The sequence below is a fragment of the Pithys albifrons genome, chromosome 10 (assembly GCF_047495875.1).
Source record: "Pithys albifrons albifrons isolate INPA30051 chromosome 10, PitAlb_v1, whole genome shotgun sequence".
In the NCBI taxonomy this organism is placed as follows: domain Eukaryota; kingdom Metazoa; phylum Chordata; class Aves; order Passeriformes; family Thamnophilidae; genus Pithys; species Pithys albifrons.
This window is the reverse complement of record NC_092467.1, coordinates 16,303,162-16,326,267: the sequence shown is the minus strand read 5'-3', so window position 1 is coordinate 16,326,267 and position 23,106 is coordinate 16,303,162. Positions and strand designations below refer to the sequence as shown.

Genomic DNA, 23,106 nt, shown 5'->3' with positions numbered 1-23,106 from the left:
GCCAGAAAAACTGGCAATGTAGAGGAAGACAGTTACTGTTAGGAATGGTTATGCTTGGATGCTCTTTGCACAGCTCTCTAAAGCCAGGAGTCAATAAAAACGTTACTTACTGGGTTATTTTCAAATAACTCCAGGATGAATGTAATGGCACTGCTGTTGATCCCCACAAAGAGATTGATACAAGACAATGCCACATAAGCAGTGCTAGGGACACTGAAGAAAGAAGAAGCAGGGTACATCATGGGAATTACTGCCCATCTGCATGCAAAAGATAGAAAAACTGTGATAATTTCTCAGTATTCTCAGGTCAGTTGACCCAAGAAAAACATGAAGTTGAACTTTCCTCTCATCCCAAGTGTAACTAAATGGTGTAACCAACCAGAGATCCACTACAGTATTCTCTCTTTTGTTACTACATAAGATTTTGAATTATGAAATTATTGAAGTGACTGTCAAAAGTGATTATGCTTTTTCTGAAAATTTCATCTTGGCCAATGCTTTAAAATATGCAAAGACATTTAAGATGCCCATCCATGCAGTCATGAATTACCATATTTTTTAAAAAAATACATAATGCCACAGACAACTTATTAAAGATACCACTACTGTACTTTAAAAAGGATATAATGAAAAATTAAAACAAATCAACATTCTGACAGCAGTTTTACAGAGATTAAATGCTGACAATGCTTTACATTTTCTCAGGATTTTTGTTGAAAGAACACAATAACTTCAGAATATTAAGCTGGTTTGCATAGAAAAGAATGGTTCCCTCTTAGGCTCAATTTGTGACATAGATAGGAGGATCTGAAAAGATTAATTTCTCTCTTTCAGGCTAGAAATAGATCTGGTCAACTGCTTTGCCTAGACTACATCTGTCCAAGGGCTATCAGGAGTATGATTTTATAGAAAAAAGATGGGATCACTAATTAAATGAGAGAAAGAGAATTTCAGTCAGCCTTATAAAATGCTGTTTTGCCTACACAAATGCTTATTTGAAGTTAAACAAAGTATTGAAGACTCAGTACTCTTTGCCCTTGGGTTGAATGCTGAAAGATATTTAGTAGCCACTGTGAATGTGGCAAATGAACAACCACTAAATTTCTACACAATATACAAGGAAGAAAGCAGCAAACCAAACAAATATATTTTCCTGCAAGGATCACATTTAATGCTTAAAAATGTAAGGCAGTGACAGAAGAATCTCTTTTGCAGCATGTAGCCAGACAGAATGTGTAAACATCCTGTAGTAGAGACAGAATCCAGTTTTAACCTGTATTGAATCCACTCAGTTTTATTCTTTAAAGCTGGATTTCACTAAGTACCATGCTCAGTAACATGAAGTAATTTCCATGTGAAATACAGGGCACAACTGCAGGAATAACCTTGAACACTCACCCATACAGAAGGAGCAAGGCAACAAACACAGGGAGATTGGTCGGAGAAGCGTATGCTTTCTTGTTGAATCCAGTGAATATAGCCACAACCATTCCAGCACTCAGTGTGTAATTCACCTGCCACATCACAGGGTGAAGATCAGTGTGTAATACCTGAGAAGGTCTGCAAACATATCCAAATCCTACACACCATTCCAAAAGGATTTTATACTGAGGAGCACCAGAATTTGAGTTAACTAGTCATAGTGAAGCTTTTGGATCAGTGGATCCCTGGCAACACTCAACCTTTTTCTGAGAAATCTCTTATTAGATAAGACTGTTCATCAAAAATACAACATACATTATTATTTCTTAGATTATGGTTTGTGAGTCAATTATTTCATGGTCCTGCTGCTAAGGCTTCCTACAAGAAGGGGCCATGGGTATGCAAAGAAAATGGTGTTTCTGGTGATTCAAACAAAAGAAAAAGCTAGTTACTTGAGCCACGTTCCTGGGAGGAGGCTAAAGTGAGTATGCTTGGCTATTGCTCAATTTCTCTGCTCAGTATTAGCAGCACTAGTGTGCTGCAATGCACAGAACTCCCCATGCAGAATGGAAGGTGGTGTTTCTCAGAACTGCTAACACCACTTAATACCTTTGCATCATGCTGTCAAGGGCAACAGCCAAGCAGAATTCTTGTCAAGGAAGATGCTGGGAGGCTGTTGTGAACAGCAGGGAACAAGAACTCAAAGACCTGCTTTCTTTTCCCTCATTTACTAAAATAATGCTTTATCTTCTCCTGAGAGAGCACTTTCAAAAGCCTGAAGAGTTTGGGGCTTTTCAAGTATTTAGATTTTTTTCCTTTTTAATTTTTTCAATTCCATATTCATGCTTTTCTTATTCCATAAGCCCTTGGCTGCTTTCTTTGTTGACATGAATAGAAAACTAGACCTTGTTGTGCCTCAACCAGGTGAAGAATTTTCTTCTTTGTGACAAAGCAGAGTAACAGGAGAGAAGCTGAGCCCTGCCTAAGCAAGCCTAGACTTGTGGTATAAATCTTTTCAGAACAATACAGTGACCACAGTACAGAGACCTAAAATAAACATATTTATGTCATTTTAGACACCCTGGATTCAGGCACACAGCAACTGTTCCAGAAGCCTGTGAATCTTCCCCACTTAGATTTCTTGAACATCTTGAAACAAGTTTTGAGTCCTCTGGAGGATAGAAGTGACTAGCACCAGACAATGAGGTTTTCCCTGCTATGGTAAGTTGTACTTTATTATATATTCAGTTATAAGGACTGGAAATCCTAAGATGACAAAAATTTCAGCTTCATTAGTTGAACAGTGAGTTAGTGCACCTGAATTAATTTCTACATCTGTAATTAGTTCAGAGGTCTGATCCTTAGTGTGCTCTCTGAGAAACACTTAAAGAAATGAATACTTTGCAACACTCAGAATCACCTTCAGTCGATTCACCAATTAGTCCCCAGTTCATGCACACCCAGGATAACCACAGGCTGTGAAATCAGACCAGCAGTTACTTACTATGTCCCACATGAAGTTAGTTAGCCAATAGATCACAGGGCTCACACCACTGACAAACTGGAGGTGCTTGGCCTTTGTTACACGTTCTTGAATCAGGTATAAAACAAAACTGGCTGGTATAAAGGACATGGAAAAAATCACACAGATGGCAACAACAGCATCCACTGAAGTGGTCAGTCTAAAACAGAGCACAAGAAGGGACTGTAAGCAAGGGAATGATGTAAAACAATACTGTATTAGCATACAGGGGATCTGGAAGGTGTTTTAAGATCTAGAAGTAGCAGGGCTACTTTTTAAGTAGAAGAATTCTCCAGTTTCAGTATGTGCTGGTGTATTTTCCCAAATTGTTTTGGAGACTGTAGCTAACAAATATAGCACCAGTCCCTGATTTTTTACTTGCCTTCATTCTGTGTAACTCCTATATATATCTCAGTTTGACAGCCTTTCCCATATGAGGCAACTCAAACTGGACATTAAGGCACAATAGCCAAAGTGCTCAGGTAGCTGGGAAAAGAAGGAGTTCAAAAGATAAGTTGAAGACAGTGAGATGAAGCACAGATTTTGCCTCTGTGCTATAATGCACAGTTTTCAGTTTCACTGAATTTTGAACCTTAAAGGAGATGTGAATGAAAAGTCTTGTCTTTTTTAGGGATGTCTTTTTAAAGAAATGATGACTTTTAGATTCTGGAATATACCATCCCAACTACATGCCATTGAAAATCTACCTGTGTGCTATCCCTGGTACCAAGACCGGGTTGTTGACTATGGCCTACCTGTATTCGGTTAAGGACAACTTCTTATTCCAACTTTTAATATGTGTTTTATTTCACAAGTACATGTATTGGATTTGGAGCATGAACAAAGATTTCACAATCTTTGTGCCTGGGAATCAACAGAAATATGCAGTCATGTATAACCAATGGTCATAGTTCCTATCTGAGATGGAGATGAACTCTTACAGGAATATAATGAGGTATGAATACATTCTTGTTTAGAATAAAACTTCAGGGAAATAGAGGAGTAAAAGCCAGTTACAGAGCACAAGCAGACTTACACAGTGACTTCAGAGAGTTGCTCCTTGGTGAGGTTAAGAGGATGGTTTATAGCAGTTATCCCATGTTCCTCAGGGGCTTGGCCAGTCCGCAGGTTTGCCCTAAGGATTGCATTGTTGGCTACATTGAGGAAGCTAACCATAGCATGCCAGCCTTTATTGTTAAACCACACCTAGAAGAGTCAGAAAGCACAGATTCATTTAAGAAGCCTTCACTAATAACCCTGAGCTGCAGGAGAAAACTTGGCTGCCTTTTATCTACGTCAGTGGGCATTGTCAGCAGGTGTGAATCCAGCACTAGGAATTCATTGTTCCTAGGCAGAGTCCTGCAGGAGGAGCTCACATACTGTGCTTTTAAAAGCATTAGACAACTACTGTCAGGGGATTTTATAGAAACATTTTAAAATTTAATGTAATACTCTAGGCATTTAGGACAGCAAGAAGTATGGAGAACATGGTTTAAAAAAATCTCATACTTGAAATACTATAAATAAGAATTATTTATAATGTAGGATACAGTGTTAATGCCAAGTTAGTTCTGTAGTATAGCATTTGAGCTCTTCTTGCATCTGGGAATACCATCAGCAATATTCTCACAATTTGAAGTCTACCTCAGGAGAGACTGTGAGTTAGCAGACTACTTCCAGCAAATACCTTAATATTATCTTCAGTTTCCATGTATTTAAGGAAATTAGGGATTTCTTTAGAAGCAGCCAGTGAAGTTTGTCCCTAAGGTAAAAAAAAAAAAGCCTAAAGATCAGCAGTCTGGATGAAATCTGATGCTTCAGGTTTTCATCTTTCTAACAATGCTTTAGTAAGGGACCAAACCCAACAAACCAACCAACCAAATAAACAAAATCTTGCTTACTCCTGTCACATTCATCATTCGGCCAAGATCACTTAAAAAATTGACAACTTGATCTCCAGAGACATGAAGGACTGAAAGCCTTCCTCCTATAGAAATTCCTCCATATCTAGCAAAGAGAAAAGTATCATCAATAACTTGAACCACAGACTCAAAACCATATATTGAAGGAAACCCTAAAAATCCACTTAATGCAAGTTTAATTTCTATAAATCATATATTTCATGTATAGCAATTTCTACTCTTTTCCTAACAAGCTGTATTAGGTCTTTATAAGATTTACAAATAATAGAAGTTCTATCAGTTTCTCAGACATTCATGCCAGGATCCTAAAAAATTATTTAGATAGAAGATTTGTAGCAAACAGTGATTTCTACAGTGCAAAATCTTTAAATCAAGATAATTGATATATAATGGTTTAGACAGCATGGAGGACTGAGGACAGCATGGACTTCAGTTAAAGCTGCAGATGCCCTGCAAGGAGCAGGTATTCATTCACCAATGTTGGTACGAGCCAGCACTCCATAATGGTAAATACTATTGCACGAGATGAACTGAAGTCTAATCCCACATAGGGCAATGTTTGCATGTGAACAAGCAGACATTCCATGAAGGAAGCCAGTCATCCAGTTGCTGTCTTTGAAGTGAACTCCTACTGCTGCTGAAAAAATGAAATAAGCATATGTTTCACGCTAACCAGTCATCTTTCTAAGCCTATTATCTGCAGTATAGACATCACTGGGGTTAGGTGATGCCTCTCGCTGACTGCACAGCACTAGTGGAATCTGGTTTGTAACTACTGCACATGTACAGAGCAGGGATAAGGAATTTGTGGTTGTTCCTTCTGTGTTTGATAGGCTGATGTCTAGGTTTCATCTTTTCAGGTCCTTTTCTTTGGAGGGTTTATTTTTTTCTGCAGCACTCTGAAAGAGCTGTGTCAGTGTGCTATCACAACATTCTGCACTATTGTATTGTAACTTTCCACCACTCAGTTCCCATTAGTTTGACTCTTGTAGATAATAAAACTGTGACAGTTCCATTGTGCACCTCTGGCCTTCATCCTAGTTGAGGGAGTTCAAACAAAAATAACCCCTTGTCTTCATGAGACTTCCTGATCCTCAACCCACTGAAGCCATCTCTTTGTTCTACACTATCTGCCACAATTTCCCTTGGCCATTTGCAGAAACATTGTGAGGCTCTCTGGTTAAACACTGTTACTTTATCTACCTCCTTAACCTGTGAATTGGTTTCTTACCTTTGCTCATTGACCCAGTATTTACTCTTCAAGCTGAAAGAGAAAATGCACAAAACGAAAGTCAATGATATTATCAGGCTTAAATGAAAAGCAAAGTTGAATTCCTATACTTTGCAGACCTATAGTGTGCTGCTTATAAGTTTGAATTGTCAGGTTGACAGGACTTTTGACATTCCCTGCAGTGTTTTTTTTGTTTTTATTTTGTTTTCTGACATGATTCATCTCCAATTCACACTGACATAAGTAAGATTCCAAAGTGATCCATGCTGAGCTATCCTAATCCATAATTAAAAGATTTAAAAGATGTATCTAAAGCAATTATTACACATACTAAGAGAAATCAGTCAAAGGCAGTCAGCACACAGCTAATATAATGTAAATTTCAAGAACTCTGCTGCGAACTGAGAACGTAGCAAGGCCTGAATCAAAACCAATAGGCCATGGATGCTGCACAGCACTCGGGCAAGCTGAGGATCTTGCTATCAGTGGGATAAATGTGTCTAGCCTTGTCCTTTGGCTGCTCTTTAGCACTTCTGGGAAACAAGTAATAATTAACTTAGGCAGATGGTCATGCGCTTGTGCTACAGTTCTTTAGGGAGACAAACTAGTATCTCTGCAAGGCAGTTCCCCGTGCTGTTCAAGGCGACATTTTTCTCACTATTAACACAGTTACCATCAACATGGCTTTCCATCAACATTGAAACAGCTCTGCCTATAAAGGAGTATGCGATTATGTAAATAGGAGTAACTGAAAATATTTAACTCCCCTAAAATCAGCCTCTCCCAGTCTTACATCAGAAATATGGACATGGTGCTCAAATCTACAGAATACTGTGGCAAATCAGCTCTTATACTATTGTTAAACAAGAATTTCGTGGCCAGGTACAAAATACTGCATATGGAAAACAGAGAGGGATTCACCCCTACCTTCCTTTTATCAAAGTGGGATATGTTTTCACAAGAAAATCTGAAATATTTCTGTGGGTCAGATCTTGAAGAATTTCTGTGCTGCGTTGCACTCTCTGACAAGAAATGAAAACCTAATCAATCACAGTAAACTTTACACTGTCTAAAGCTATTAAATAAGAGTTTGTCAGGAAAACAGCAAAATTAATTTTGATTCAGAGGAAATGCTCAGATTTGTAATATCCCTGAGAGTGGATCATTCACTTTCTAACCCAAACATCCTTTACTAACTTTACTAAGACTTGAGAAGAAATCAAGAAGTTCGTGATGTGTGCCACTTCACTCTGAAACTTATTTGCAACACAAGTCAGGGTTGCTAAAGGCTTTTTCTTCTGTGTGAAAGAAGGAGGATTTTAAAACATATTGAGGCCCCAGGAAAAAGAAAAAAAAAAGGCAGTTTTCTATGCTTCAGCAACTTTAGGTAAAAATTAATATGAAATGTTCACCTTCACTAGCACATAAGATACAATGAATGAAAAGCACTCTTTTTTTCTAATAAAAAATATGTCACATGACAACTTTGCTGAGTCTTTTGCAAATACGGGACCACTGTAAAATGCAAGATGTCACACTTGCTAAGTTTATCCCAACGTAGAATATGCTTTAAAAGGTTCCTGGGCAGTTTCAGAGGGCAAAGCTTGCAGCCTGAAATGATCTGATAATGACCTAGAAAGTAAGCCTACTGAACTTTCCAGAAGTTCCTACAGTTGTCCACAAAGGGGCAGTACCAAATGACACAGAAGGCACATTACAGATGTCTCACTGATTCTAGACTGGAAGATCGGTAGCACCCTTACAGTGCTTTCGTTAAATGAGTTGTCTATGCTTAGAGGTAATTCACAGTTATTTACATACTGCGAACAGTCAAAGAAAGATGTATTTTTAAGAAATCATCATGGAAAGTGGTGTAATGGAGTGTTTAAAAAATGTCTAGATGTGGCACTTGGGGATATAGTTTAGTGGTGAAAATGGCACTGCTGGGTTAATGGTTGGACTCAGATCTTACAAGTATATTCTAAACTTAAGGATTCTATGATTCTATGAAAACTAGAAATATTTTAGTCATTTGACTAATGCATGCAGCCTGGCAAACAGGAATATTAAAGCCAAACAGTGTGCATGGTGACACATTAAATTAGTGAGCTATTACTCTGAGAGTGGCTGCAGTTCTGTTTAACCCCCTAGAAAAACATTTATAAAATGTAAACATGAACAGGCTGTAATTTTCCTTTGCTCTTGAAAAGAGCAAGCACATTTTATGAAGGGCACTATTAAGATCCTTCACTGATAGGAGCAGGTGGGAATGTAGCTTTATTCCCCTCCATACAGCATCAGTGGTTATTAAATTACTCATCTTCATGCACACGCATACAAACATTCATTTTGGTAGCTGAGAACATTCTTTCTAGAAATGGAACTGAGAGACACAATAAAAAATAATTTGAAGTTGACTGAATATTAGTTTTTCGATTTTAATGAGATGACCCCACTCTGTATTTTTCAAAATTGTGAATTTTATTTCTTTCCTCTTTTTCCCTCCTTCCCTTCCCTGCTTTAAAGAAAAGTAATCTTCTAAATAGAATTATTCTTTGAGGCAAAAGAAAGCATGATTTTTCACAAAATTATGTGACAAATTGTTAAAATTTTTATGATTTTGTTCTACATGAAAAGTTTGCAATTTGAATGAAAAGAGTAATCAAATTTCACTTAAATGTTCAAGCTGAAACTGAATTCCAAGTCCCAGCAATTCTTCTCCCTCAAAAAAAAAAAGTACTCAATTCCTTCCAGGTCTATTAGCATGGCAAGGTACTTACACACTAATCCCTTTTCTAGTACTAGCCATGAAACTTTTCTACAAAGATTTATGGCACAAGGACACAACCTGTGGGGGTGGAAGGCCTCCTGCACCTGCAGGACATTCTGGCAGCATGGTGAGTTTCTTGTGAGTGCTGCACTTGCAGGAAGGTGATGGATTGTCAGAGCTCCACTCTTGGCTCAGCAGGAGGCTGCTTAGGTTGGGATGAACAGCAGGTGTGTTCCAGGCAGTTGGCATATTACTGCATGGGTAGTTCCTGTGCAGAGGAACAGAGCTTTAAGCTGTGCAGAGATAACAGTTCATGAGAACTTGCAAATCCACAATGTCACAACACACTCAGCAGACATTCCCCTCTTAGCCCTTATCCTGAGAGTTATGAATAAGAAGAACATTATAGAGTACTTGGTAAACATGAATAAATATAATTTCCCTGCACATCTCTGTCTAGTTTATAGACTTGAGCTTGCAGATCGGACACTGAAGGAACAAGGGGACTATGTCTGGCCCCTGAGAACACATGAAATCTGCAGTGGACACATATCTTTGTGAAGAAACTATCCTTTTCCTTGCTCATGCAGTATCTTTTCTCTTTTTAAAGTTTCTTCTTTGTTCCTGCTGTACCAGGTAGGAGAGAGAGGAAGGCAAAATGAGAGGATAGTCAGAAAAGTTTAGTTATTGGGTATCATGACTGGGAGGGAGGTGGCAGAAAGGGAAAAAATGTCAAAGCATACAAGCCAGTGACAACTGCCTGCAAAGCACAACTCACAAGCAAATAGGAGAACAAAAGTTGATCTTGGAGCAATCCTAATGTTCCCCTCACTTCAGAGTAAGAACAGTTTCAAATAATAGTAATTGTCCTATTGCTACTTCACAATCTGAACGATTGCTAAAGTTATCGCTTCCATAAACACCAGTGGGAACAGAGGAACCTGAAGAGATTCACACTTGGAAAGTGCCAGGGAAGCTGTGAAGATTTGGGCCCAAGCCCACTGACCTACTGACATAAATATCAAGGTTGCTTAACTCTCGTTACAAGGCTACATGAGCTGGCTTTCTAGTTAGTCACATTGAGCACTGTGAATCATTCTTAATCCAGTGGCAGTGTCTTGCTGTTTGTTTGTTACTTTTGACCTGATATTAGATATTATTGCCAACAACACATCGTAATACCCTGCTAGGATCTTGTGCAAGAGAAATCAGCTAGCAACTTACGGAAGAGGCTGATTCTTCATGCAGCGATTTCCAAATCCTGGTTTATTCAAGAAAGCATGAGTAAGGGAGACCATCTGCTCATTGCCAGGACGTTCATTGCTGAGAGGATAAGATAGGACTTCATAAAATATTTTTTTCAAAGCACTGTACTGGAATACACACAGCAAATAGGGAAGCACTGCCATACGGTAGAACCAACTGCCCCGCTCCAAATGTTGGTAATTCAATTATTTCATTTATTTATGCAAAACCCGAGAACCTTCTGAAATGGTTAACTGGCTAAGCAATGGTCTTTTTCTCCTAATATTAAAGCATAACTTTTGACGTAGTGCAACAGCAGTACTCTTCAAAAAGCTGGAATCCCCATTTCTGTCCTCTCAGCACTGTCATGGTCAGTAATCATAAGATGAAAAAGAAATTTTTCATTTTCATTTACTGAGATCTGGATCTCCTGTTAGGCCAGATATGTGACTTTGAAAGTGTAGAGGTCATGAATTCAGGTAGGAAGAACAGAGTAACAAGGATAGCAAGGTACTTGAAGGACTATTTGTTAGATGTATGAGCAGCTGTATTCTCCACTTGCACCAATTTCATGCCATTTTAAATCTCCTGATTCTAGTGGAGGTAATCTTTTTTTATATCACACAGAGTGAGGAAAGCTCAGTGGGACAGGGCCACATAATCCTAAATGCTAGGGAGGAAAAGGTGTTTATATGACAGATGTACTTTAAGTGATTCCTCTTACCTGAAAAAAGTAAACTGTTGTCCATAGATCCAAGGGTGTAACACTAAGGCAGGATATTCTCCAAATGGAGGAATAATGACTGTAAGTATCAGAGAAAGCAACACAAAACTAGCAGGGAGAACAACCTGCAGGAAACATCAAAATTTCACATTAGGTTATTATATATACATGGTAGAGTGACATTGTACACACCTCCTAATACATATAAAGAAAAGAGGGACAGCAGGAACACACAGTTCGAATCTAGTTTAGTTCCTGAACATAAATAATTTAATTTCCGATGCTTTCACTTAAAATTCTTGTTGTCATAGAACTGTTTTACATTAAAAATAAAATGTTGGGCTAGTGGTGATTGAATAATGAACTTTGTGCAGGGGATAGTCTCCAGGCAGAAAGAAATAGAAGAAGAGGCAGAAGAGTTGAAATCATAATTACACAGTTAGGAACACTGTTACCCATTTCCAGCACCCCATTACTTTCCATAGTGCTATCATTGCTGGAAATACAGTGTTGAGAATGTTGTGGGAAAGAATCAAGAACAGCCAAAGTCAGTCAATACCTGGGCTAGGAAGTCCTTATGGCTGCGGGAGGCATGGTGGAACCGTTTGATGAGCAGTGCTTTGATCTGCTGATGCACAAGCTGAAAACCTTTATACTGTCGGGACCCTTTGCCTTCATTTTGATCTCCTGCTTTGCCTACTGGCATTCGAGAAGTGTCATTAGTTTTCAGTGCAGTTTGTTCAACTGGTTTGTTCTCAGCAGATGTTTTGCCAAGAGTGGAACTATTTTCTTGAGTGTCTCCTATGATGAGAAGCAGCAGAGAAGACACTTTTTCCTCCATACATGAAGTAGCATAAACATTTTTAAAAGCTCCAGATTTCACCAACCATATATATAACATCATCAGATTGCTTTAATACAAATGTTTCACTGTGGTTGTATTTAGTGACACCAGGAGGTTAACACTCCTCTTACTCAGCAGGATGAACAAGTTAATTGTGTATGCAGTTTATGGACTAATGGTCAGTAAAATACTTTTTATAAAACTACTAAAACCACTGCTGTCTGTGTGCTTAAAACCACATTCTTATTTACATAGTTAAGAACCTCATCTAATCCAAATACAACTCTTTCTGCTGACTAAATCTTGTTTCTCAGATATCATGTCAGGCCCTAAAAACAGATACTTGCTGACCAAATTTATTTTATCAAAAAACACCATACAAATCTGTAAGTTCTGATGCTCCTCTTTACAGGGTGTTCAGTATAAAGAACACTCCCACTAAAAGTTTATCAAATACAGATTCATGGATTTATACCTGTTTTTTGCATTCCAGGGTCAGCTTCTGCTGTGACCTTTAGGAAAACCTGCCATAGACAAATACATCTCTCGGTTAAGAACAGAACAGTTACAATAACCTGACCTTTAAAACATCAGACATCATCCTTCAATGTAACAGAAAAAAAATTTGGATACTTCTTCTGTACTTCAACTTATTACACAATCAGAGGTCTCTTATGAAATCCTCAGAAAATAAATGAATGAACAAAGATATAAAAAAAGAGGACACATTTCAGGCTAATGAGTCATGCTCCACTAGGCTACAATGAAAGCTTGGATCTTTCCCTGTGCCCTTCTCAAAGATTCTCTGAGTATGCCAAAGTATAGGTGACTAGGTTTTGAAGGAGATGTTAGGAATTATGAATTACATGTTTAAGAATAGGAACTGTCTCATTAAACATTTTGGTGGTCTGTGGTAAGATCAGCAGGTATTTTAATCTGTCTGTTACCTCTTCAAGTGGTGTGTCTGAAACTCCAAAACTGCTGAGTCCCAAGTCATCCAGTGTTTCCTCCAGTTCTCTGAAGAGACTAGCATAAGATCGCTGTTTAAAGTTTTTATTGGGCAAAAGGTAAATGAGTTCTTGACCAATGCTTTCAATTAATTTTGCTTCTGGGATATGATGGTGAATTACTTCTGCAAGCTCATTTAGATCGCCTATGAAAAGTCAAAACAGTGTTCATAGAATAAATATTTAACCATACTAAGCATGATTTCAAAAGCTGATGTTTGCACAATCTAAAAGGGGACTGCTTTATTACATGACTTACAGATATTTCAGTTAATTCTGTACTAGACTGGGCTATGTTGCTATTAATACTTTGGAACTATGTAGCAGAAAATTATTTCAGATTTGTTAACAAAGCACCACAAAATATTCTTCTCTTTTGCAGAAGAGTAAATTTTTTTCCAGAGAAAATCAGTTTCCTTTGCTCTAGATACGCTTCGGTTTTCACTAAGAAACTACACATTTTGGTGCAGAGTAGTTCAAAACTCTATACTACACTTTCAAAGCACACAAACTTCCATTTCATCATCTGTACCTGAGAACACATACACACCACAAATGGGGAATGGTAAGCAAAATCACTGAGAATCCTTATCAAATTCATATTACAATACACTAGACAAATATTAGATTACAAGACTGAAGAAGGGGGCCTCAGCAGCACTGATCTGTAAGAAGAGATTGCAGCATAACAGGAAACATAGCTATGTGCTGGAGTGCTGAATCACCCCACTTCTTACCATCCAATTCCTGGTCTGGTGCTCCTTCATCACTGTGCACACAGCTAGAGCAGGAGCACGAGCACTGAGATCCACAGCTACAAAGTGACTAGCATGGACAAGGAACAAAGAAGAATGTGCTTCAGATACACACAAAACAGGATTTCAGGGTTGTCAGTATTTAAACAGCTTGAGTCAGTGAAAAATATGTCATATCCAGAGCATCCTGAACACAGTATACTGAAAGTCATCTGAAAACTGGACTATAAAATGCAGAAAACATAAATCCACCTGCACAAATCACATCGGTACATTCTAAAATGCAAAATCCCTGGGGAAATGTGACCAGCAGTGGCCATCAGTATACAGATTGTGTTGCTACTAGGACTGGGAGCACTACCAGCAGCAGAAAGAATAGAGAACCTTACTTTTCAAGGTGTGAGAGGCTGTTTTAGCTGTGGATAAATGTAGACTCTTCTGGTGTCTGAACTACTTACTAGACTACATAATGTTTAAAATCAGTGTACTGCAAAAGCAAGCATCAGAAAGACCTGTATATGGACAAAGGTAACTGAGAGTTGGAATTGTTCAGCCTGGAGAAGAGAAGCCTCTGGGGAGCCTCTAAGGGGTTTACAAAAGAGCTTGAGAGGGCATGTAGTGATAGAACAAAGGGGAATGGCTTTAAACTGAAAAGGGGTAAGTTCAGATTAGATATTAGGAGGAAATTCTTCATTATGAGGGTGGTGAAGCACTGGAACAGATTGCCTAGAGAAGTTGTGGATGCCCCATCCCTGGAAGGCCAGGTTGGACAGGGCTTTGAGCACTCTGGTCTACTGGAAGGTGTCCCTGCCCATGGCAGGAGGGTTGTAACCAGATGATCTTTAAGGTTTCCCCTCCAATCCAAAACATTCTGCAATTCGTTTTGAAGTCAGTTTTGCACACAGTCTCAGGCAGCACTTAACTGCTTTTTACCCTGGTGCAGGCAAGTATTTTTCAGATTACACATGCAGGGAGGGAGATACATACTTACTGTAGCCCTTTCCATTCTTATGTTTCGCATCTTGCGAACAAGAGTGAGATAGAAGCCAGAGCCAAAGCAGTTCTTTAGGAATACAGGAGAGCCTGAGCAGAAGAGTTTCCCCTGAGATATGATGGCTACTCTGTCTCCAAGGATGTCTGCCTCATCCATATGGTGGGTTGATAGGATGATGGTTCTGCCTATAAGGAACAAGGAGGAATGTTCAAGGCATGGAGTCTCTCTGGAACTTGAAGTTGTGCTTAGTTTCTTGTCAGTTAATGCAGGGTTTCTTCTGCACTACAGGTTTGCCACAACCATAGGTATCTCTTCAAAGAATCTTGTTTGCTTGCATTCATATCCCACTACTCATGACAGTTTACACAGAAGGCACAGGCATCATCTATGTCAAGTTTAAAAAAACCCACAAAAATTGAAACAATTTCTACTCTGAAACCTCTTACCTGAGCGATACTTCAGCAGAAGATCCCAGATAGATCTCCTGGAATAGGGATCAACTCCAGAAGTGGGCTCATCCAGGATTACCACTTTTGCTTCACCCACGAAAGCAATGGCAACAGACAGTTTCCTTTGCATTCCACCTACCAGAGGACAGACACATCCAGGAGTCTGATATGAGTTACATAAGTGGCAGGGATTTATTAACATTGCTTTTTTGGTGTGGGGGCAAATGGCTACAAATAAAACAAAACTCATCTTCAGACAAATATTTCTGCAAAGTTAAATCAATAGGAATTTTTCTTCTGAAGTTCATAACAGCTTGTTCAATTTTAAAAAATAAATATATTTTTATCTATATACTGCATTTTCTGCTTCTTGCCAGAAGAAAAATCAGGAAGACATGAGGTTTTCATGTTCTTTTGTGAAAGAAGCCAACTTATAATTGCAATCAGGACAAAGTAGCATCAGAACACCTGGCTATTTATTCAAATCAGCTTTGGAATCTGAAAGTGAGAGTTGTGCATTTGTACCTTTAAAACGAAAGAAATTACTAATCCCAAATAATACAGTATTATAGAGCACTGATCCAAACAGTGGGGCAGCATGATACCACAATATTTCATTTACCTTGAAATAATAGAACATTGTATTTTCCCCCCCTATATTAACCAACCTCTTTAATATATATTTATTTTAAACAAATAGCTTTAAGTATATTTGTAAGAAATTAAAGCTTTAGGGACAAGTTGTACCAGCTTTACTACTTGTACAGTTCCATTTACTCTTTGAGAATAAAGACCTCCCCAGTGCACATTGATGTGTCAGAACATGGCCTCAAACATGTGACTCAAACAGTAATTGTGCAAAGGCTGGGTTGGATGGGACCGTGAGGAACCTGGTCTAGTGAAAGTTGTCCCTGGCCATAACAGAGGGGCTGAAACTGGATGATCCTTAAGGTCCCTTCCAACTTAAACCATTCTGTGATCTTAGAATGTTCCTGTGGGCACCTGATAAGTTCTGAGCTTCTTCATTCCTTTTATGGATGAGGCCCATGTCTTCTAGCATTGTTTCCAGCTCTTGTTCAGCTTCATCCCTGGATCTTCCTTTCAATTGAGAATAAAACAAGATGTGCTCTGCTACAGTAAGGCTGTGAAATCAGACAGAAAGGCATCAAAACAATTTCAATGAATAAGCTGGGTTCTTTTCCCAAGCAGCAATAAATTCACTCTAGCTTTATCTTGCTAAAGAAGAGAGGTTGCATTACCCTAGAAGATGATCTTCGGGATCAACACACTTCACTTGGTTGTCATAGGCTCTTTCTCTGCCTTTTCAAAGCAGAACCTGCTACTAAAGGAACAGGTATAGCAGGCATCAAACCATCCATTTATGGGAATAAAATGGTAGCTAAACTGAGGAGCTGCATTAAGGAAGAGAGTCTGCTGTTTAGATGAACACAAACTAATGGCAGCAAAGCTGGAAATCACCAGAGAAGGCTGTAAGTGGTTGTGTGGTAGTGCAAAATGGGCATAAAAATTTCCTGCTATTGCACTGTCAGCTCAGACTCTTTTGCTTAAGGAGTCCTAAATTATAGTGTATGAACCCTGAGGATGAACTGCTAACCCACACTGCAACAGAAAACACCGAGACCACTCTCACTTTCCTAAGAAACTACTGTGTTTTCAGCAAAATTATGCAGGAGACTTCTACTGCAGAAGGACACTTATCCCCCACCTGAGTATAAAGAGATGGAGAAATGCCTCTGAAATACATGTACTGCCAGCACAGTTAAGAGAAACAACACAGGCTTTGGGGATTTTCACACATGCAGACTGGGATGCTGCCTCTTAAAGCTGGTATGGAATGATACTTACTGATTGAATAAGATGTTGTGTTGAGGGCACATGCCTAATCTGTGCCGAATGGAGTCCATGTGAGTCTGAATATCCAGGCCACTGATCAGCACAGTTCCAGATGTGGGTGGGAAGAGGCCCGTCAGTATCGACCTGGGAAAATAAAATGAGGAAATTCCCACTCTCCTATCTTTCTGTGCTAGATTAGGAACCTAGAGTGCACGATTCCACTAGATGGAGCATGACAACCTCTTACTATGGACCTTGATGAAAAAGCTCCAGTGAAAAGCATGCATGTAAGTACTCTTGCCCTACTACAGAGAGGATCTGCTAACATGATTTTTGATACACCTGTCTGTATGGTTCTGGCTTCCATTAGAAAACTGTTCTAGTCTGCTACTCTGTTTCAGAGTAGGTCGTTTGGTGTGTTACATCACCCCTCGCATAAAAGGGTCTAAAATGAAGCTCACTAGGATGAAGTTGGAGAATGATGGTTTCAGGTCTCAAGCCGTACTGGCTCATGCCCTACCCCTTTATTTTCTATAATACAGAAGGGAACCAAGTGTTATGTTGCAAATGGGTGGCATCTGTTACTAGATTTGGGTGAATATTGGATTTTTCAATTCTAAAAAGTTCAAAGCAATAAAGACTTTGGGTTTTATAAGGAGAATAACCTTCCCCCAAATTTATAAAACATTTCAACAGATTAGAATGCTTTTATTTTGGATTGAACATATTTCTTGTGGAACAACTAAAAAAATTAAAAGGCAATTTACAGTGCCTTTGAAATGAAAGTATTTTTAATTAAAAAACCCTGAAGTATTCTGCTGGAAAAAGTCATAATGAAGCACATTCGGTTCTTTCAACATTTGGTGAGCTTGTCACAGACTCTTGAAATGTTTTGTTCACCAATTAATCCTATTTTGCCAAATAAAGTTCTTTATAAAAAAAATGAAACATTCCTAAAGTCCAGCTTCCTGGGATGCTAGAGTTCTAGGACTAGAGGCACATTTTAATCAGGACATGGATCTTGCAAGCATGTAACCATTTTATCTAAAGAGGGCCTGTAATTTATACTCCTTTGCACACAGACCAAAATATGTGATTGACTTAAAGCCAGTTAGAGAAAACAAGAGCACACAGAATGTGGTGGCTTGCAAATCTTCAGTGCTTTCATCCAGAAGATCCTCTCCTTCTTCACCTATGGGTGGTTTGGCCATGGGAAACGAATTCTGAGTGAGAGAATCTCTTCCTTCTCTCTAGACTTTCGCTTGTTTGTGTCATGCATTGCCGCTCTCCCAGGGCTTTAGCTAATCCAGGATATATCTCTGTGCCTAAGGGCAGCATTTCCCTGTATGGAAAAAGCCTGATGTTGTGTGGCAAGCCAGCTGCAGGGATGGTAAGGGAGACAAGGGAAGTGTGAAAAGAGAAGACTGCTCCTTGGGATACAGCAATAGAGCACTGCCCTGGATTTGCTTCTTCGAAAATAACAGACTTACATGGTGGTTGTCTTTCCTGCTCCATTGTGACCAAGGAAGGCAGTGATCTGACCCTCATAAAAAGTAATATTCATCCCATCTACTGCTGGCTTGGGTCTGTTAGCAAAAATCTTCACCAGGTTCTGAATGCGTACTCCTGGAATCAATCCTGTTGGCTCAGGCTCAAAGAAGGTATTTACTTGAAAGGCAAGATATCAAGAATCAAAAGAGAATAAAAAGCATCTGGTTTAACCCTAGTTCAATGATGACACATCAATAAGTGCAGAAGCAATTGCACTACAGCATCATGGTCCAGGGCTAGTTTCTCCAAGTCACACCAGTACCAAACTGAGGCCAGATTTCTAACTGCAGTGTAATTTATTTAGGTTTACCTTCATATCAATGACAGGAAAAGTGGAGCCCAGAATTGTGGTGGTATGTGGAGAGATAACTCATTGGATCAAGTGAAGCTGAACATGATTTCTGTTCTCATTCTGTAGCAGGACGATTTTTGGGATTGTTTTCTGAAGATACTTAAATAGGCTGAGAAATCACATTACACAAGCAGCAGGTTGCTTTTCTGGCCAGGCTGAAATCTGCCATTCAAATAATCTGTCCAGCTGTGCATTCTTTGACAGTGATGATTAAAAAACCTCCCCCAAACATAAACAAAACCAACAAAAAAATATGCCTTCAATCCTGGTGGGTGAAATGTACCCCTTTGCTGAGGCCAGCTCAAGACTGAGACAGTACCTAACACAAGGACTATGTGAGATGGCTTTCTCTCAGGATTAAAACCCCATTATTGTAAATAGCACCATCAGGATGTTTTATTGCATCAGCTTCTAGACAAAACAAACTTCCTTTGAAGCAAATTAAGCCTCTGGGCAATGTGAATTATGGGAGTTGAGAAATTGAAACTAAAGACCCTGTCCACTTTTGTTTACACAGAATGCTTTAGGCTTTGTAGGGAGGCTTGTTTTGCAATTGTAGTTTACTTAAATTGTTCAGTGCCCAGTAGGCCTGTGTGGAGAGCAGCCAATGCTATCTGGGTGAAACCAGCTCCTCCTTCAGTAGCTTGTGTGACTGTCACTACATACAATACTCAGGGAAAAGTCACAAATATATTGGACATGAGAGAGCTGTGCATACTACCAAGCAGCTGAAATAATCAATCTAGAATGGGTAGCTTTCTTTTAAATAAAATTACGTTTATACATAACTTTTATTTTGCTTTGTGAATCTGTGCTTCCATTTACCTTACTGGGACAAATTCAAACATCTCTGTATTCACAGAAGTTCACATCGAGTCTGGCTAGATTGATGCATATATTGGCAGTTGAGACACCTTCCTTGGTTTTATATGTCTCATGAGCTCAATTCATATTTTCCTGCAAGGCTCACTGACAAGTTCTGAGGCAAATTCTCTGATGATCTCCCCCATCACCTGAAGGATGCTGGCAGAGGGTGAGCTCCCTTTTTTTTGTGTTTCATATTTCTCCATTCTGATCCTATATCCTCAGTGCAATTTTGGGCCATTCAGGTCTTTCCTCAGAGATACCATCATTTGTGGGGTATGGATAGGGGGTTGGTGAAAGCTCTAATTAAAATGTATCAAAGAATTAGGGCAGATTTCTAGCATCGGCCCTGCTCTGCTAACCTCTGCTAGTATTGGATCACACTGCAGTTAAGCCACTAGAACTACTCTCCATTTCCAATCTTGTTACCCTTACATGAAGCATAGGCTCTTATATTGAAACCATGTTGGAAACTGTGTCATTGAACTGTATTAGGTCTGGTTTTGGCTTCTCCACATGCTCTCCAGTTCCTGTGTGGGTAGTTGAAAGGGAAGACAGGCTTTTTTTTGTGCATTGACAGGCAAAAAGCCCTTCCTCTGTGGCCATGGAGCAGCTGGAACATGGGAACTGATGAGTACAGCACCACAAAGATAAGGCAGTACTAGGAGAAGATTGGGTAAAATAACCTTTGACCTCTGCCTGTCTTTTTCCTTTTGAAGTCCTGTCCTGTTTCCATTCACCCTGAATGCATGTTTTCAGTGCCTGCATGAGGAGCTCTGATGACCCCACTTTTATCTCCATCTTTTCAAGAGAGTCAGAATGGGCTCAGAGCTGCCTGTAGCAGTTATTTGTGCTACAGAATCCACATGCATTCCTCTGAGCATCACATACAGAAAACTCTGGCTTCCCACAAAAGAAGACATTGGGATTTGAAAACAAGGCAGGTCATTCAGGAATTCTTAGGTGGTGGTTAATGTCAGCATCAGAAAAGGCTGCAGACAGACACACAGAGCACTTCAGATAAATCCCTTTGAAAACAGCCTTTCCCTACAGATGCAAGACACACTAAAGATAGACAAAAAAAAGAAGGAGGGGTGGGGCTGGAAGTAAAGAACATTCCTGTCAGCGTAAGTATTTTCATTGAAGTCATAGCTCTGTTTAATTCTAAGAAGTCAATGTATCTGTCTCTGAGGTTTCCCTCAGCGGGAACACTAACTTGCCAAAGAAACAGCCTGCATTTTCACAACAAAAAACAAGTTATAGAGCTCTTCTGGAAGGCAGTTGTCTGGTGTAGTGGCTAAAATATTCTAAGGGATTATGAATGTTCAGGCATCAGTAAGAGTCACTGTGTCTCTGGCAGTTGCATGTATCTGAGCCTACCCGACTGGGCTCTTGTACTTTGGCTCTAATCATTCCTATGTCTGGTTTGTAATGAAGTACAATGAGTATAGTATCTCAAAAGTACTCAGCTTGCTCTCTCTCCTTACTATTAATTTCATCTTTGTCCTGGACATCTGTCTTAGGCTTCCCCTGCTCGCCGGGTTCTTTTTCTCGTTTGTGTTTACATTGTTTGTTTTTACCATCCTTCTTCCCCTGGTTGTCATTCTTTTCTTCTGTTTTTTCAGGTTCTTCAGATTTATTTGTTCTGCTTTCATTTTTTTCCCCTTCCATAGTCTTCTGATCCATACAACCTTCTGAACCTGGACATTTTTCTATATAAACCAAAAGTAACAAAGATTTAATTAATCAAAATTTAATATCCTCTTATCTCTAGAGGTATTCTGAGGAAAAGGAGATAGTCCTAAGCCTTGAGCTTTCCAAGAGCATTAACCATCAAGTGTTTTACTCAGGTTAGGAACACAGCATCCAAAACCACCTAGCTTAAAATGTGCTTCACAGTGTCAAGATCAGATAGAACCTCAGTGTAAATAAGATCAACATTTCAAAAATGTTGTGTTGAGCAACACCTTCAATGTCTCAAAAGGTGTTGGTTAGAGAGTGGGAGTCTGATGCTGCTTGTTAACCCACACTTTAAAGGCTCTCAGATGGAAGAGGGACTCACCTCTACTAACTCTCATAACAGCAGTCCACTCCAAGTTCAAAGGCACCTGCTGAGATTCCCAGTGTATGGCTGTCTCACCTTTGCAGCAGCTCAGGTAATGGAAATGTTACATAGTCTTCTTTAAGCAGATCAACGAAGTTATTTCTAACACCAAAGTTTTAAAAGAACTCACCATCAGCAGATGCTGTTTTCTCATCTTGTGTGTTTCTAGAGCCAAGCCAGTAAGATTCCTGTACAGGGAAATACCAAGGCTGTGGTAGCCCATAGTCCCCTAAACAAAAAAAAAAAGTAGGTAAAGTGCACTTCATAACCCCATTTCTCAGTAGGCACAAATACAACTAAGCAAAATCTGAGTATAGTTATAAACACTCTTGCAGTCCTATTGTTGCATATCAGAAAGGCAAATCCTCCACCCAGTACCTGACAGAACAGATATTGTTTACAGATACTTTTTCAATTATGGGCAGTAGAAAAATATTAAGAAAATATCTGATGTGATTTGCCTTACCTTGTGATAAGTAGAATGTGATTTAATTACAGAATGAAGCTACTCCCCAAATCCTTACAAACCAGGGGGCAGCTGACTGTTTAAGATGGGATACTAGCCTCACTCAGGGCTTTTAAGGTCCACATAACACTTCAGGGTTGACATGCTTGAAAACTTTTTTATACTTACAACTAGTACCCTGGGGCCAAATTCACAACTAGCAATGAGAAAAGACATGCTGACTGTTATTTCAGCACACAGCCTTTCAAGAAAAGTGACAACAGAGTAATCCTCTTCTTAAGCAAAAATGGGCTTTTTTTGATCACAGGTTAATTCAGTTTGGGTAAGAGAAGGTACGACAGCATTACTAATTCTTGTCAGGCCAGATCAGAGTTACAGCCAGTCACCACTGCTTTCCTGGTCATATTGATTTATTGAATACAAGAATTTGAGCTGCTATATTTAAAACCGGCATCCTTGTGAAAGCAGGTGTTATTTGCCTTGTGCTACTTACTCAAAATAAGCAAAGGGAGTCTGGGATACTCACTGAAAGATGGCCAGTTTTTCTTAATTGAAAACTACCGTTTACAAAAGTGTCTGCTCATTTCTGAATTAACAAAAATTACCTGTATTTCAGGCAACCACTTATACTCCTATTAATGTACACAAATGCTCTGTCTGCATCCACAGTTTGCCTTGCCCTTGCTATGGACTGGGCAATGCCCCTCTGAAACTGGTGGCTAAAATGACAGCTTCTTATTCAGGATGAATGCAAAACCCAAGTGAAATTTGCTATGGAGCGGACTGCTCAAGTAGCCAAAGGACCATTGTGCTAGGATTCTAGGATTATCTGGGGAACTCATATAGTCACCTCAGAGACTACAGCATTGACTTGGTAGGTCTGAATGTGCGTGACAGAGAAATGCTGTGAGAAATCTTACAGAAACAGAGGAGCACAAAGCCAATGAGACATTCAGAGCAAATACTGGAGGGAAGTGAAAATACGAACAGAAGCCCTGAAAGGTGTTACTTTTGTGTAAAGTGCTGACAG

The 23,106-nt window shown here is 39.3% G+C and overlaps 1 protein-coding gene across 1 annotated transcript in view; it reads right to left on the bottom strand.

The window, feature by feature from the left end:
• ABCA4 (ATP binding cassette subfamily A member 4) overlaps positions 1–23,106 on the bottom strand; it is a 61,172-nt gene that overhangs the window by 10,670 nt on the left and 27,396 nt on the right. Inside the window, exons 17-38 of the mRNA XM_071565668.1 lie at positions 21,741–21,839; positions 21,087–21,218; positions 18,230–18,407; positions 16,752–16,883; positions 15,888–16,027; positions 14,883–15,020; positions 14,426–14,621; positions 13,425–13,501; positions 12,628–12,833; positions 12,156–12,204; positions 11,396–11,637; positions 10,837–10,961; positions 10,092–10,190; positions 8,946–9,135; positions 7,025–7,119; positions 6,098–6,130; positions 4,846–4,951; positions 4,632–4,706; positions 3,981–4,150; positions 2,927–3,104; positions 1,399–1,514; positions 111–258 (exon numbers count right to left, since the gene is read on the bottom strand). Of these exons, the coding sequence (XP_071421769.1) occupies positions 111–258; positions 1,399–1,514; positions 2,927–3,104; positions 3,981–4,150; positions 4,632–4,706; positions 4,846–4,951; positions 6,098–6,130; positions 7,025–7,119; positions 8,946–9,135; positions 10,092–10,190; positions 10,837–10,961; positions 11,396–11,637; positions 12,156–12,204; positions 12,628–12,833; positions 13,425–13,501; positions 14,426–14,621; positions 14,883–15,020; positions 15,888–16,027; positions 16,752–16,883; positions 18,230–18,407; positions 21,087–21,218; positions 21,741–21,839 (2,924 nt within the window). The remainder of the gene's footprint in view (positions 1–110; positions 259–1,398; positions 1,515–2,926; positions 3,105–3,980; positions 4,151–4,631; positions 4,707–4,845; positions 4,952–6,097; positions 6,131–7,024; positions 7,120–8,945; positions 9,136–10,091; positions 10,191–10,836; positions 10,962–11,395; positions 11,638–12,155; positions 12,205–12,627; positions 12,834–13,424; positions 13,502–14,425; positions 14,622–14,882; positions 15,021–15,887; positions 16,028–16,751; positions 16,884–18,229; positions 18,408–21,086; positions 21,219–21,740; positions 21,840–23,106) is intronic.